Source organism: Mustela lutreola, chromosome 1 (genome assembly GCF_030435805.1).
Source record: "Mustela lutreola isolate mMusLut2 chromosome 1, mMusLut2.pri, whole genome shotgun sequence".
Classification (NCBI taxonomy): Eukaryota; Metazoa; Chordata; class Mammalia; order Carnivora; family Mustelidae; genus Mustela; species Mustela lutreola.
In genome coordinates, this window is record NC_081290.1 from 120776156 (window position 1) to 120791804 (window position 15649).

Genomic DNA, 15649 nt, shown 5'->3' on the forward strand with positions numbered 1-15649 from the left:
ATCTATTACTGAGTTTTCAACTGAAACCTAGAAGAAAAAATACTCATCATTTAAAAAAATTTTTTTAAGATTTTTTAAAGAAATTTATTTATCTGATAGAGATCACAAGCAGGCAGAGAGAGAGAGAGAGAGGAGGAAGCAGGCTCCCCGCTGAGTAGAGAGCCTGATGTCGGGCTCGATCCCAGGATCCTGGGATCATGACCTGAGCCGAAGGCAGAGGCTTAAACCCACTGAGCCACCCAGGTGCCCCTCATCATTTTATTTTTTCATTCTATAATTCCATCTAAATATTATTGACTCAAAATAAAAGTTTATTCAATAAAATCTGACTTATCCAGAATGTTCCAGAAATTAGGTGTATTACAAACAGAAATTGTGATTAATTATTAGTATGAATGGTATTACCTGATTAGTCTAAACTTTTAACTAGTAAAGTGACAGAACATTAGTAGGCACTAATTGAATGTTTATTGGATGACTCTACAAAGTGAACTATTAGTTTTTAAGAAATGAGAATTCAATAAACTAAATTGAAGGAAACATTTCTTCTGTGACAAAGAAGACATTATCCTAATCTTGTAGGGTTTTAAGATAATTTGATCCTCAACTGCAACTGACCGTACTCTGTTCTCTAAGCTAAATTTTGAGGTAAATAGGAATTTGATATATTGAAGAGTAATTTATAAATATAATGATTTAGTAACGCCCAACTTCAAAGCAGTAAGAAGCTATGGAAATTCTAACTGATAAATAGGAGTGATTTCTACTGAAACTATGCTCTGAGACCATTGGGAATGTCACAAAGTTCAGGGCACATACGTAAAGCTTAAAAAATACGTAAAATGATGTATTTGCCGTCATGAAGTGAAAACATTTAAAAAAGACACTATGTTTTAAGGATAGTTGGCTAAAGAAGCTGATGTGGAGATTCAGAAATAGGATCCTGCTATATATTTAAATTCAGATTAGCAGGATACTAGTATCTAGAGTACATATGTAGGTAATTGACATATATAATGATCCCCAAAATATAATAATTAAAATCCACTTTAGTATACTGAGCAAAAGAAAAATCTTCACCATCAGGTAGAGAAGACTCTAAAAGACAAGCTATTAAAACAATGAACCTAACTCCTTCTCAATGCTGATGTGTTCATGTAGTTAACATTTCCCAAGACAAGTTGGGCAATAACAGGTATGGAAGTCAGTTTGTTGCCAAGTTTTCACACTGCACACTGAACTTAAAATATCTTGGTACCTTTGAGGGTAGCTAAAGCAAACAAATGATGTTCCACTAAGCCAATGTGTGCCACGACCATATCAAACACATCTTTACATATAGTTTTGGTATCACAAGTCAGTTCCAGTCTCTGCCCACTCAGAAGCATTATGTTTACTTTTCTTCGGTTATCTTCATTCTTCCCTTTCTTGGCCTACGATTGAAAAAAAAAAAAAAAAAAGAATGACATTTATTAAAGTAAACCTTATAAGAATTTTAACTGCTTTTTAAAAAGTCATTACTGAAATTATTTTCCAAGAGTAACACAAATTGGTTTTATTACTTACAAGGATAGACCTTGGCAAATCCAAAGATATAAATGGTTCAATCGTCATCTTCACAAACTCAGGGCCAAAGAAATTCTGCAAATTACATAAGTAGAATCAACAGTTTTTTACCTTTTAATCTAGGTCTTTCCTTAACAGGCAAAGAATATAACGATGATGATGATGATGATGATAATGATAATAATAATAAAGTACATGTAAAGCCACCACAACAGAACCAGGTGATCTGAAACAAATGTAGGAACTTTAAATAAGAAAGTATGGTGGATTTTATGAAGAACAGGAATAGAATATGCCCTACACCAAATGTAAACAGAAGTTCTTCCTCAGTTTCCTTTTCTACCAGTGATGTCAAATGTAAAGCCTTGCTTCATACAGTTTTACAAGTTTTTCATTTTTTGGCCTTCAGATAAACTCAAGAGTCTCAAAAAAAAAAAAGAAGTAGTAGTCTTAATTACTGAAGAGTTATCAAGCTCATGATAAAGATTTGGTTTAGTACTGCTAAAGTGTGAAGTGATTGAACACAGTCTCATTTTCCTTTAGAGAGTGACACTCCCTGTATCCTAAAATAAATGTAGTCAAAGGACAACATCTACTTTGTAATTATAAAATATGCATATCCATTCATAATCATGTGCATGGAAGCCTGTGACACTCACTGTCTTTTTAAATTTTTTTTATAAGTAATTGACAGCTAAGGATATTACAGATATCAGCCTTTGTACCCCATTGCTGCCTCCAGTGAGAAAACATTATCTCAGGAGATAGGGGAGACTGAGGAGCTGGGGAAAGTGGAGTCCACACACTTCATTTACTCCTTCTTAATCTACTTCTTCCCTGCATGTCTTGAATATTCAGAAGTTTCTGCCAAGAGTGGATAACTGGTTGAGGAAATTACTTAAAATGTTAGACTCCAGGTGAGAGTAGGATTCAGAACAGACTGGGAGATTAGGTCCAAATGGACAAAAAGTAAAATGAAATGGCTAATCTTGGGGCCAAAGTCAGGTGGTGTGTGTGTGTGCTCGTATACACTAATGCACATGATATGTTTGCACTTATGAAGGTTACTGGAGTTTTATTTTTGTTGGTTTCTTCCTTGATTGCTTGGTGTTGGAATTCTATCCAGTTAACCAAGTGTGGAACAGGTGACAGATACCATTTAAGTAAAACTTTAACATTAAGGGTTTGTTAATACTCAACGAACCAGTAGGACACATTTTAAATGAGAACAGAAATAGAGCAGAAAAAATGAAAATGGTCTGCCTTGGGAAATATAGAATCCAATACAGATAAACTAACGCAACAGTATATAAACAAGTTAAAAGGCATCTGCAACCAAAAGTAACATAGAAAAAATTAGGGGCGCCTGGGTGGCTCAGTTGTTGAGCATCTGCTTTCAGCTACGTCATGATCCCAGGGTCCTGGGATCCAGCCCACATCAGGCTCCCTGCTCGGTAGGGAGCCTGTTTCTCCCTCTACCACTCCCCATGCTTGTGTTCCCTCTCTTGCTGTGTCTCTGTTAAATAAATAAATAAAATTTTAAAAAAAGGAAAAAATTAAATACTTATATTTTGGGAAAGAACATTAATTAAATGGGATGATTGTTCCTTCAACTACTAACACTACTTTGCAGCACCAAAAACATACACTTTCTGCTCTTTTCGGAAAAAACACGTGGTCTTTTGAGGACCAACAGTTCACATTCTGTAGTCACTGATACAGTAAGTCTTTGATGAAGAGTTGTTTGTTATTGAAATAGCCAGAAACTGACTGCCTAAAAGGCAACACAAATTTTTAGTGAGATGGCACGTAACAGTGGCATACTGTAAAGGCACAGAATACCATTTATGAATCTCTAATGAGCCATGTTCAGCATTAGCTCTCTGAAATTACAGTTTATGAAAAAGTTGTATATGTACGTGTTCTTTATGCTTTATGCATTCCTTTAATCATTAGAAGCCCACACTATTTCGTATGATATCCTGCCTAGTGTTTAATTTTGACAACGGTATTGGTGTTAATGACAAATCAATGAGGCCTTATGGACTTTCTTCCTTTCTCCTTAATCTTATTTTATTGGACTCGAGCAACATTAAACGTAGATAATATCTTATAAATTACAACCCAATTCCACATTTAAAAAATTAGCATAATAAAGAACAAAGTGGTTTAAAAATTTGGCTAAAATCATCTAACAGCATTATTAACAATAGAAACCAAGTCTTGGAATTTGTGGTTCAAACATTTTTCACCACTCTGTACTGTTTCTTCTCCTTAGAAAATAATGAGGGAAATTTGAATTCTATCAACTCCAGAGCGCATATATATATATATATATATATATATATATATATATATACACATGCTTTTAAGACAAATTTGAACTCTTAATCTCACAAAACAAACTGAGGGTTGCTGGGGGTAGGGGTGAGGGAGAGGGTGGCTGGGTTATGGACACTGGGGAGGGTATATGCTACGGTGAGTGCTGTGAAGTGTGTAAGCCTGACGACTCACATAACTGTATCCCTGGGGCTAATCATACATAATATGTTCATTTAAAAAAAAAAAAAAAAAAAAAGACAATTCTTTAAAAAAAGCAACAAAAAACCAAAACAGAATGTGGGTAATACACAGTGCAGAACTAAAAAGAAAAAAATTCATCCTAGATTTTTATCACATTTACTACTATTTATTTCATGTTTGAAGAATTATTTGTATAGGGACATTACAAACAAGATACTGCCTCATGTATTATATTGGTGATGATAAAAGAATAGAAAGACAATATCCTGGGTAGGTAAGACTATGGTGAAAGAGGCATGATCACAGGAAGCATAAAATTGTACAAATGTTTTGATGCACAATCTGACAAGACAAATCAAATGTTTTAAAAGGTGTTTGCCTTTCACTTGGCTATTCTATTTGGAGGAAGTTACCTGAAAAGATTTAGCTAAAGGGATGTTCATCAAAGCATTGCTTGCAATAGCAACAATAACAAATTAGAAGTATTTCCAGTGTCCAGGAGTGCCTGGGTGGCTCAGTCGGTTAAGCATCTGCCTTTGTTTCAGGTCATGATCTTGTGGTTCTGGGATTGAGCCAGGTTTGGAGTCCCTCATCGCATCAGGCTCCCTGCTCAGTGGGAAGTCTGCTTCTTCCTTTCCCTTTTCCTTCCTATCCCCCACTCCTGCTCTCTCTCAAATGAATAAATAAAAACTTTGAAAGAAAAAAAGAAACATTTTCAATGTCCAATAACTGGAAACTGAAGAAATCATGGTACATGATAAATTCATATAATGAAGTACTTGACAGCTCTTAACAATAATACTATAGAAGTTGTAAAATGTTCAAGATATTTTACATGAGGACTGTTCTTTTTAAGCTTAGTTTAGAAAAATACATATGTTGAAAGAAAAATAAACACATTTAAAAAAATCCCCCCTGATATATAAGACACAGATTTTTTCCTTTTGTCTTTCAATATTGTAATACAAAGATACGTGTTTGAAGCTCACGTGATCATCTTTTGATTACAAAGTCAGTCACTATCAAAAATCTGAGAATGGCAGAGCAGAAAGTTCGAATATACGTGATAACATTCTTGAACTTCTGAACCAACCCTTCACTCTCTATTCCTGATTTTCTTGGTTTGTGAGATAATAAATTTCTTAATATTAAAAGATACAATACTGAATAAATCCAGTTGACTTTAAGGATCATGAATATACTTTTAAAATAAACAGTATATTTAGAATATCTTTTCCTAAATCCATCTCATAAAAAGTGGAATAATGAAATGACTAAATATTTATTAGAATAATGAAACAGCTAAATATTTATTAGCAACCAACATTTAACACCAGTGTAATAATTTTTTTTTAAAGATTTTACTCATTTATTTGACAGACAGAGATCACAAGTAAGCAGAGAGGCAGGCAGAGAGGAAGGGAAGCAGGCTCCCTGCGGAGCAGAGGGCCTGATTCGGGGCTTGATCCCAGGATCCTGAGACCATGACCCGAGCTGAAGGCAGAGGCTTTAACCCACTGAGCCACTCAGGCGCCCCCACCAGTGCAATTATTATGGAATTTCGATTTCATCTACAGGCAACTTTAGGACACCTACAGAATTTAAAAGTGTTTTGCATAATATTTTCCTGTGAGTATGTTAACTAACTGGAATTTTAAAAAAAAGATTTTATTTATTTATTTAAGAGAAAGAGAATGAGAGAGAGAGAGCGTGAGCAGGGGGAGAGGCAGAGGGAGAGGGAGAAGTAGACTCCCCGCTGAGCAGGGTGCCTGACATTGGGCTTGATCCCAGGATCCCGAGATCATGACCTGAGCTGAAGGCAGATGCTTAACAGACTGAACCACCCAGGTACCCAACCAACTGGAATTTAAGTAAAAACTTAAAAAAAGAAATTTCTCTGTGAGATCATGTTTAAATGCAGTAATCTGAGAATTAACTTACCCTTAGTTTTCTTTGGGTCATGGCTGTTTCAAGGGCCATTTCTCGTAAGGGATCCCTGCTGATGTCAAGCATAGAGGCTTTGATTGTGTCTCCTGGATACAGGCTCAGCCGAGACTGTCTAAGGGCCATTCTGGCTTGCAGCTGCATCATTTCTTCTTCTTGCCGTTTTAGCATAATCTCTTGATTAATTACATTGCCTTCAAGGGGTGTTTCATATTGTCTATTACAGAGAAAAGAGAAGAAAACAATTATTTTAGTCTAATTCAAGAAAGAAAAACAGGTGAAGTAACATATCATGAATTTAAACAATTTTTATTTAGTCATCTCAGAAGAACCCCTGCAGTAACATTTCAATCCTACTTTTATTTTATTGATAATTGTATGCTGTCCTGTTTCCACTGGATAGATCTACATGCTCCACCTCTTCTCTAAACATTCTAGCATCCTCTGATGGAGAAAGGGGAACCCTCCCACACTATTGGTAGGAATGCAAGCTGGTGTAACCACTCTGGAAAACAGCATGGAGTTTCCTCAAAAAGTTGAAAATAGAGCCACCCTATGACCCAGCAATTGCACTACTGGGTATCTACCCTAAAGATACAAACGTAGTGATCTGAAGGGGCACGTGCACCCAAATATTTATAGCAACAATGTCCACTATAGCCATACTATAGAAAGAACCTAGATGTCCATCAACAGATGAATGGATAAAGAAGATGTGGTATAGGGGCGCCGGGTTGGCTCAGCGGGTTAAAGCCTCTGCCTTCTGCTCGGGTCATGATCCTGGGGTTTTGGGATCAAGCCCCAAGTCAGGCTCTCTGCTCAGCGGGGAGCCTGCTTCCCTTCCTACTTGTGATCTCTGTCTGTCAAATAAATAAAATCTTTAAAAAAAAAAAAAAAAAAGAAGATGCGGTATAGATACACAATGGAATACTATGCAGCCACCAAAAGAAATGAAATCTTGCCATTTGCAATGACATGGATGGAACTAGAGGGTATTTTGCTTATTGAAATAAGTTAATTGGAGAAAGATAGCTATCATATGATCTCCCTGATATGAGGAAGTGGAGATGCAATGTGGGGGGTTTGGGAGGTAGGAAAAGAATAAATGAAACACGATGGGATCGGGAGGGAGACAAACCATAAGTGACTCTTAATCTCACAAAACAAACTGAGGGTTGCCAGGGGGAGAGGGGTCGGGAGAGGGTGGTGGGGTTATGGACATTGGGGAGGGTATGTGCTACGGAGAGTGCTGTGAAGTGTGTAAACCTGGTGATTCACAGACCTGCAGCCCTGGGGCTAATAATACATTATATGTTTATAAAAAAATAAAAAAATTAAAACAACAACAACAACAACAACAAAAAACATTCTAGCATCCTCTGAAACTGATTCCACTGCAATTCTCTTCAGATGGGGCTGTTTATTTTTATAGTCCTGTACCACTGGGCCTGCAGATGGGATAGAGTTTCCCCTTAATTCATATTTTTAAAAAAGATTTATTTATTTATTTGAGCGACAGTGAAAAAGAGCGAGTACAAGCAGGAGGGCAGAGGGAGAGGGAGCGAGAATCCGAAGCTGACTCCATGTGGAACACAGAGCCTGACGTGGGACTAGATCTGAGACCACAACCCTAGCTGAATCCAAGAGCTGGACCCTCAACTGACTGTGTCACCCAGGTGCCCCTAGATTCCCCTTAATTCTTATTTCTGCTTCCAGACCATTGCTGACTTACAAGAGCCCCCAGCTTCCCTGAAGTACATGATATGAAATCACTTATTCCCCCGCTCTGCTTTTGCTTTAGACATTCAGTTGTCCTACTGGTCAACTCTCTCTTATTCATTAGACATTTAAGTACCTGACATCAGGACTCCTGTTATCATTTAAGATTGTGTTACAGAGGCTGGGGGAGTCCTCCAACACTCCAGCCTTCCACACGCCAGCCAGCCAGTCATCTACTTCCAAGGTTGTGTTGCCTATAAACAGTAACTGCACTACCTCTAAAAATGTTCTATTTCCATCCTCCAATGAACTCTCTATATAAATCTTATCTTTTTCGCTCACTACCTCTAATACCCTTCTTCAAAGAATTCACTGACTCCACCACTTTCTCTATTACCCATCTTTTACCCTTACACTGAATTCCAAGGCTCATCATTAAAATCACTCTTTTTCTTTTAAAAAATATTTTACTTATTTCTTTGACAGAGAGAGACAGAGCAAGAGAGGGAACACAAGCAGGGGGAGTGGCAGAGGGAGAAGCAGGTTTCCCACCAAGCAGGGAGCCTGGTGCGGGGCTCGATCCCAGGACCCTGGGACCACTCTTTTGCAGACAAACTAAACTCTCAAGAAACTGCAGAACCATGCTGACTGATCTCACTGGGCTCTCAGCGCTGTCTGGTAACTCATTTTCTTAGAGGACTACTTTATACCTTCTTCGCCTTCCCTTTTCTTTTCAAAGCTCAAATACTCTCTCCCTCTTTCTCTCTACTGATGACCTTTCCTCATTTTCTCGGTGAACTAAGAAGCAATCAGGAAAAAACTTCCTCAACCCATGCCTCCAAAATTTTCAGATATACATCCATATATTCTGTCTTCTCCTCTGTAACGGTAATGGATCTCCTGCAGCCTTTCAGAGGTCTGACACCTCTCCGGGGCATGGAATTCCATCCCCTCTCCTACTCAGAAACTTTGCCCTTGCACTTATCCCCTCACGCGCATTCATACTATCGAAAACTATGTTATTGTCATTAGTCTACAAACATGATGTACTATTTCCTGCTCAGAACAAAAACAAAATTCTCCTTTGGTTGTACATCCTCTTTTGGACTCTATCCCCTTTTTCCCTGTTGTCTTTTAGAGTAAATTTCTTCTCATTGTTTAAGTTTTATCTCCACTTCATCTCCCACCCTCTTGGTCTCAGACCAACAGTTTTAGTCCCTACAATTTCACCAAAGCTGTTCACAGAAATGACTGACCTCATCGTTGTCAAGGTCCAAGGATAATCCTCGATTTTCATTTTACTTGACCTCTAAGCACCAAAAGACACAGTTGCTCAGTCTTTCCTATTCTTTTCATTTGTTTTGTTTCAGAGGCGGGGAGGGGCAGAGGGATGGGGAGAAAGAATCCTAAGCAGGCTCCGTAAGCAGCATGTTGTAGGACATGGAGCTGAGCTCATGACCCTGCGATCATGACCTGAGCTGAAATCAAGACACTGGATGCCTAAATGACAGAGCCACCAGGTGTAGTCCTTCCTAGTCTTAAAATATTTTCCTTCTGGAAAACCATGCTCTTTATTTTCCTTCTACTTTATTGGCTTTTCCTTTTTGGCTCTTTTGTTGGTGCCTCCTTCATTTCTAATCTCCTAGTATTTGACGACAATAGTGCTCAAACCTCCAGATTTTCCTAGTCTCCATATATACTCCATAGCTACATGATCTTATCTACTTTCATAGCCTTAATTACATTATATATGCCTATAACTCAGCCTCTCCTCTAAATTCTAATTTTATTTGCCTAGGTGAGTGTTCTACTTGGATGTTAATATGCATCTTTAGGCTATTATGTCTCAAATCAGATTCTTGATATTTTTTCCCTTGTCCAATTTTTCCTCATTCACCAGTTGCTTCACAACACAGCTGGGGATCATTCTTGATTTCTCTATCCTACAAATCTCCTATATAATTGAGCAGCAAATCCTGAAAACACAACCTTGAAAATATCTATATCTGACTCTTCTCTATCACAAGCAATCTAATCTGGGCTATAGCCATCCAAATGGATGTGGGGCTAGGTCTCACTGTCATTACTTCCTAACTAGGCTTTTACTCCTGTAATCTGTTCTTCAGAGAACATAACAGAGTAATCCTACTAACTGTAAATCACATCTATGTTTTCAAGCCACCCAATGGCTTCCCGTCATACGTCCAAAGTGTTCACTTAAGCTCCTGAGGTATGAGACGATTTGGATTCTGGTTACTACCCACTCTGCCTTTCTCTCATTCTGCTGCACCCACATGTCCTTCCTGTATTCCTCTGACATACAGCACATCTCTCATAATGCAAGGCCTCTGCTCTTGACATTCCCTTTGCCTGGAAAGAACCCTCTGTCTCCTGATATCTTCATAGTTCACCCTGTCACTTAAAATAGTTTTCGGTTAAAATATAATCCTTGTGAAAGGCCTCCTCTAATCACCCTACCTATGTAAAATAGAACTTTGACATCACAACCCTGTACTCTCTACCCTTCATCCTGCTTTCCTTTTTTTTTTTTTAAATGTCTTTTTAAATTTAATTTTTTAGTATTGAAGTGTAGCTGATAGACAATGGTATAGTTTCAGGTGAGCAACACAGGGTTATGACAATTCTATATCACTCAATGCTCACCATGTCAAGTATAGTCAGCATACAAAGTTATTACAATATTATAGACTATATTCTCAATACTGTACTTTTCATTTTTGTGACTTATTTTATAACTGAAAGAATGTACCTCTTAATCCTCTTCATTTATTTCACTCCCTCCCCACTTTCATAATCAATAGTTTGTAGGCTCAGTGGGTTTAAGCCTCTGCTTTTGGATCAGGTCATGTTCTCGAGGTCCTGGGATTCAGCCCCACATCGGGCTCTTTGCTCAGTGGGGCGCTTGCTTCCCCCTTTCTCTGCCTGCCTCTCTGCCTACTTGTGACATCTCTCTGTCAAATAAATAAATAAAGTCTTTAAAAAAAAAGAAAAAAATAGTTTGTTCTCTGTATTAAGGTCTGTGTCTGTTTTGTTTGTTCATTTGTTTCGTTTTATTAGATTCCACATATAAATGAAATCATATGGTATTCACCTTTCTCTGCTTGATTTATTTCACTCAGCATAATACCCTCTAGGTCCAATCATGTTGTTGCAAATGGCAAGATCTCATTATTTTTTATGGCTGAGTAATATTCCAGGGTGCGTGCGTGTGTGTGTGTGTGTGTGTGTGTCTTCTCTATCCATTCATCTACTGATGGGCACTTGGGTTGCTTCCACTTCTTGGCTATTGTAAATAGTGTTGTAGTAAACACAGAGGTACAAATATGTTTTTAAACTGGTGTTTTCAATTTCCTTTGGGTAAATATCCACTAGTGGAATTATTGGATCATATGGTATTTCTACTTTTAATTTTTTGAAGACTCTCCATACTGTTTCCCACAATGGTTGCACCACTTTACATTCCCACCAACTGTACACCAGATTCCTTTTTCCCCACCTTCTAGCCAACACTTGTTTCTTGTCTTTTTGATTTCAGACATTCTGGCAGGTGTGAGCTGATACCACATTGTGGTTTTGATTTGCATTTCCCTGATAATTAATGATGTTGAGCATCTTCTCATGTGCCTATCAGCCATCTATATGTGTTCTTTGGAAAAAATGTCTATTCAGGTCCATTCTTTGGAAAAAATGTCTATTCAGGTCCATTTTTAAATTAGATCACTTGGCCTCTTCTTGGTGTAAATTGTATAATTTCTTTATCTATTCTGGGTATGATTCCTTATCAGAAATATCACTTATAGATATCTTCTCCCATTCAGTAGATTGACTTTTCACTTTGTTGATCAGTTTCCCTCTGTGTGCACTCTCTATCCCCTTAGCCTGCTTTATTTTTCTTTAAAGCACCATCATTATCTGATGGTGCATTACTCACTTGTTTTTTAACAGTTTATTCGCTATCTCTCAGCCCTAGAAATTCCTTGAGGGACACTTTTTCTTGGTTTTGTTCATGATTCTATCTCCAGTACCTAAAAGTTCCCCATAGATGGTAGGTGCACAGCGATCACTTCTTGAGAAAATGACAAAATGACAAAATCTCACTTAGTGAGGGGTCAAGGACAATAATAAGAATATAAATCTATACATTTTAACTTGCACCTAATATATTTATTAAATATATTAGCTTTCTTGTTCAAATTATTTTATACCAGAGTTACAAACAGGTAGAAAAAATGACTATCAGTTTATCTCTTTCAACGCAATATTTGGTAGTGTTCCTATAAAGGCTAAAACGTTTGAGAGGCAACAAAATAAAAAATAAAACCTAAACAAAGCAAACACATGAACAAAAAACAAAGAAAATCTGGATCATATAAGAATGAATAAGTAGGTTGCTTTAAGTTAGAAAAATAGGTTACCTCGTCAAGCAGATAGGCACAGAAGCAGTGGGAATTGTATTATGTATAAACTGTACTTCAAAAGTTAACAGAAAAAACTTAGAGATGTTCTTTGGAAAACAGCTTTGAATATCCTTTTTGGTCACTGAAAGACACTTTTGATAACTCAGAATCAAAAAATTACTCATTCTGCTGTATCTGACTCATAATTTCCTGTTAATTTCCCCCCACCCCCTATGATACAAATCAATAGCACTGCCTGGATCTGTTTTTCCATTTCATTTTAGCTAAAGGGAATGGAAATTTTTATAAAGAAGCATGCAAACATGTCTAAATAGAGAACTATTTATAGATCTCACAAATATATGACCTAAAGAACAAAACAGGGCCTCCCAATTGTATGCCAGCATGCTAAGGATGTTATCAGAAACCTTTGTTCACATTCAGAAAATTCTGCACTGAAATAAGGAATTTAGAGTATCTTAGTTAATGTGTTTTTCTGGGGGCAGAAAAAGGGGGTGAGATTTGTCTAAAAGAAGTAGAGTTTAGCATCTTATATGAAATATAGCATATACAGAGACTTAACAATCTACTATTCCTTGAAATACTTTTTTTTATATATGTCTTTATCTAATGGAGAGTTTATAAATGCCATATTGAGTTTTTCTTTCCCTTTTAAAGTGTGAAATAAAGATAGTTTATAATTAGAATATGATTTAGGTGGCTTTAAAGTTAATGTGCCCTAAAAATAAAACTTGGAAACAGTTGAAACAAATATTCTCTCATAATCTCTTGATGTAACTTATCAAGAAAATTGAAAGAAAAGTCACAAAATGATTTAATTTTATTTGGAGGAACATGTTTTTAAACAACTAATAAATGAACTATAAAAGCAATTTTTAATACACAAGCCCAATAATTCTCCAGTTGTTATCTTTAACATGTTTTCATTGAGCTGAAGAGCATCATACTATTTATATAAATTTTCTCCAAATTAAATATATAGGGAGGAGTGACTCCCTCAATTCACCACAGAACTGACTGCATTTCAATATTTGCTTTGTATTGCTGTTCATCCCAAAATGCTTTTGTGTCTTTAAGAAAATCGTATAACATCAAACATAAACCTATCTTTGTCTCTTACCTCTTTGTTCAAAATTACCCAATCATGGTTATCACCACAACAGGGTCCTAGTAATATAAAATTCTATTATGCAAATAAAATACTGCTTTAGGTAAATGAATGCTTATTAGAGCTTTCCTCCAAGGAAATAAAGTGTCATGGATTATTTTAAAAGGCATAAGAGAGAAGAGAAAAAGACATAAATTTAATAAAAACTGCAATATTAAAAGGAATAACTTTAGTGTAATGTATTTAATTATTTGGAGTCTAAACCCTAGATAAATTGTCTGTTTTAATCATATGGCTAGGGTTACCTGGTCTATTAATAGTTTACAGGTGTGAAACACTGTCTGTCAGAATTAATTAGCTAAGGGGCAAGTTTTTGTTAATCTCTAAATGATTCTTTTGTATATGGTGATACTTGAATTAAACAGACTAAGATATCAAATTTAAAAGGATTTCCATAGTTTGGGAGTAAATTCTGAAACAGCATCTGATTCTGTAATAACATATTACAAATGTCAAATTAATGTTTAACATTAACAATATGCTTTTATTCATGTAAGGGACCTGGGCACACATGAAAAGAAAATACATCAAAATATTCAGTATTGACTTGATACTTTTCAGTTTAAACAAAGTAAATCAATATATAACTATAATACCACCATCCTAAGCACAGCACAAGAATACCTAATACCTTATAAGAAAGCTGAATAGCAGTGGCAGTATCGTAGCCAATGAGGTTTATCCGAGGCGCGATTATTGCTAACTGAAAATGAACTTGAAAGCCCAGATTGAACTTAAAAAACAAAAAACCAAAAAAAAAAATAACCTCTTTTAAGCCAGTAAATATGTAGTGAATAGTTAACTTTTTACATAATAGGTTACTTAGTAGTAACCTAGTCATTATTCATTCAACAAAAAATACTCCCTGAAAACCTTCTTGTTAAGCCCACTCAACTTTTCGAAAGAGAAATTATTCTCTTAGAAATCATGGTTTACTATCTTTTCACAGATTCTTGATGCCATCCCTTCAGAATTTCCTGCTAGTAAGTTATTTTAGATACATATTGACAATTTTAATTTCAAGAACAGACTATAAATAACCACAGCCAATTCTAATTTTAAAAGATTCCAATAACTCAAACACATACAACTACAATGTGTTCCACGTAATTAAATAAATTTTCAAGAACTCAAAGAAGAGGTAAAGAAAAAGGAAAATAGAGACTATAGAAAAAAGAGGATAATTTTCAAAAATTCTCCCTGATTCTAATTAAAAAAACCTGCCATTGGCAATTTATTGTTACTATTTTTTCATATTACATACCTTGGTCTCTGTGACTGGCTTTGACTTAGGTTTTCATCTACCCCTGTGAGACCACTGTTGGATTCAAACCTCTTGGAAGCTTCACTTTTTCGTACTAATTAAAGAATGAAAAAAGGAATGAATAAAGAGAAAACTGCACAGGTGATAAAAATATGAAGTAGCTTTATTTAAAACTCAAACATTTAGCAGATACACTAAGGTCATTTTAATATATCACATTCATACCATCAAATTAATGACATAATATCATTAAACTCTTCAGAGACAAGTGACATTATTTTTGAAGACAATGAATTTTTTCCTATTATGAAAATGACTATATTGTTGTTTGATGATGTTTGATGCTATTAAGGTCCTAAAATACTGTTAAAAAGAGTAATCATCAGCTTTTTATAATTTTAATATCTATAGAGAATTATTCTTTTGACACCTTATAGCTTAACGTCACTGAAAAGGAAGGACGTTCATGGTTTCTTAAAAACATTTTGGTTACTCAAATGCCTCTCACCTTGTCGGAAATCTGATTCAGAGGAAATGATAGATGGACTTTCACTGGAGGTACTAAAGATATCACTGTGGTAAGTTTTGTATCTTCGAATTGGTTCTAAAAGGATTAAAACAAAAACATTAAAAAGCAAATGCATTAACTGTTACACACAAATCAAATCAAACATTTCATTTACTCGTATGAGACTAGAACATTTTATATATTGCTTTAAATTTACCAATTGCTGTATGGTATTCAAACAACATAATTCCAATTTCGAGGCAGTTTGGCACACTTGTTAAGAATCTGGACTCTGACACCAGATTATCTGGGCTTAGATCTCTGCTCACTACTTGCCAGCTGTGTGACATGTTCAGAACTTTCCAGAAATGAAAATCTGAGCACATTACTATTATTTGTTAAAGTCTTCAGGATTCAGTTTAAAACCTCCTTCTCTTGGTATCCAAAGCCTCTCATAACCTGGTCTCTGACTACATTTATAGCTGTGGCTCTTAATACTGTGGAGTTACAGATTCATT

General features: G+C 36.0%; 1 protein-coding gene and 1 pseudogene across 11 annotated transcripts in view; one reads left to right on the plus strand and one right to left on the minus strand.

Moving 5' to 3' along the window:
- The window catches only part of PTPN13 (protein tyrosine phosphatase non-receptor type 13), a 213786-nt gene that overhangs the window by 74517 nt on the left and 123620 nt on the right, over positions 1-15649 (minus strand). For all 11 annotated transcript variants that reach the window (XM_059173332.1, XM_059173335.1, XM_059173333.1 and 8 more), the window contains 5 exons: positions 15132-15227; positions 14624-14717; positions 6031-6250; positions 1567-1641; positions 1259-1433 (listed from right to left, as the gene is read on the minus strand). In XM_059173332.1, the coding sequence (XP_059029315.1) occupies positions 1259-1433; positions 1567-1641; positions 6031-6250; positions 14624-14717; positions 15132-15227 (660 nt within the window). The remainder of the gene's footprint in view (positions 1-1258; positions 1434-1566; positions 1642-6030; positions 6251-14623; positions 14718-15131; positions 15228-15649) is intronic.
- LOC131822833 (U4 spliceosomal RNA) lies at positions 14001-14084 on the plus strand (annotated as a pseudogene).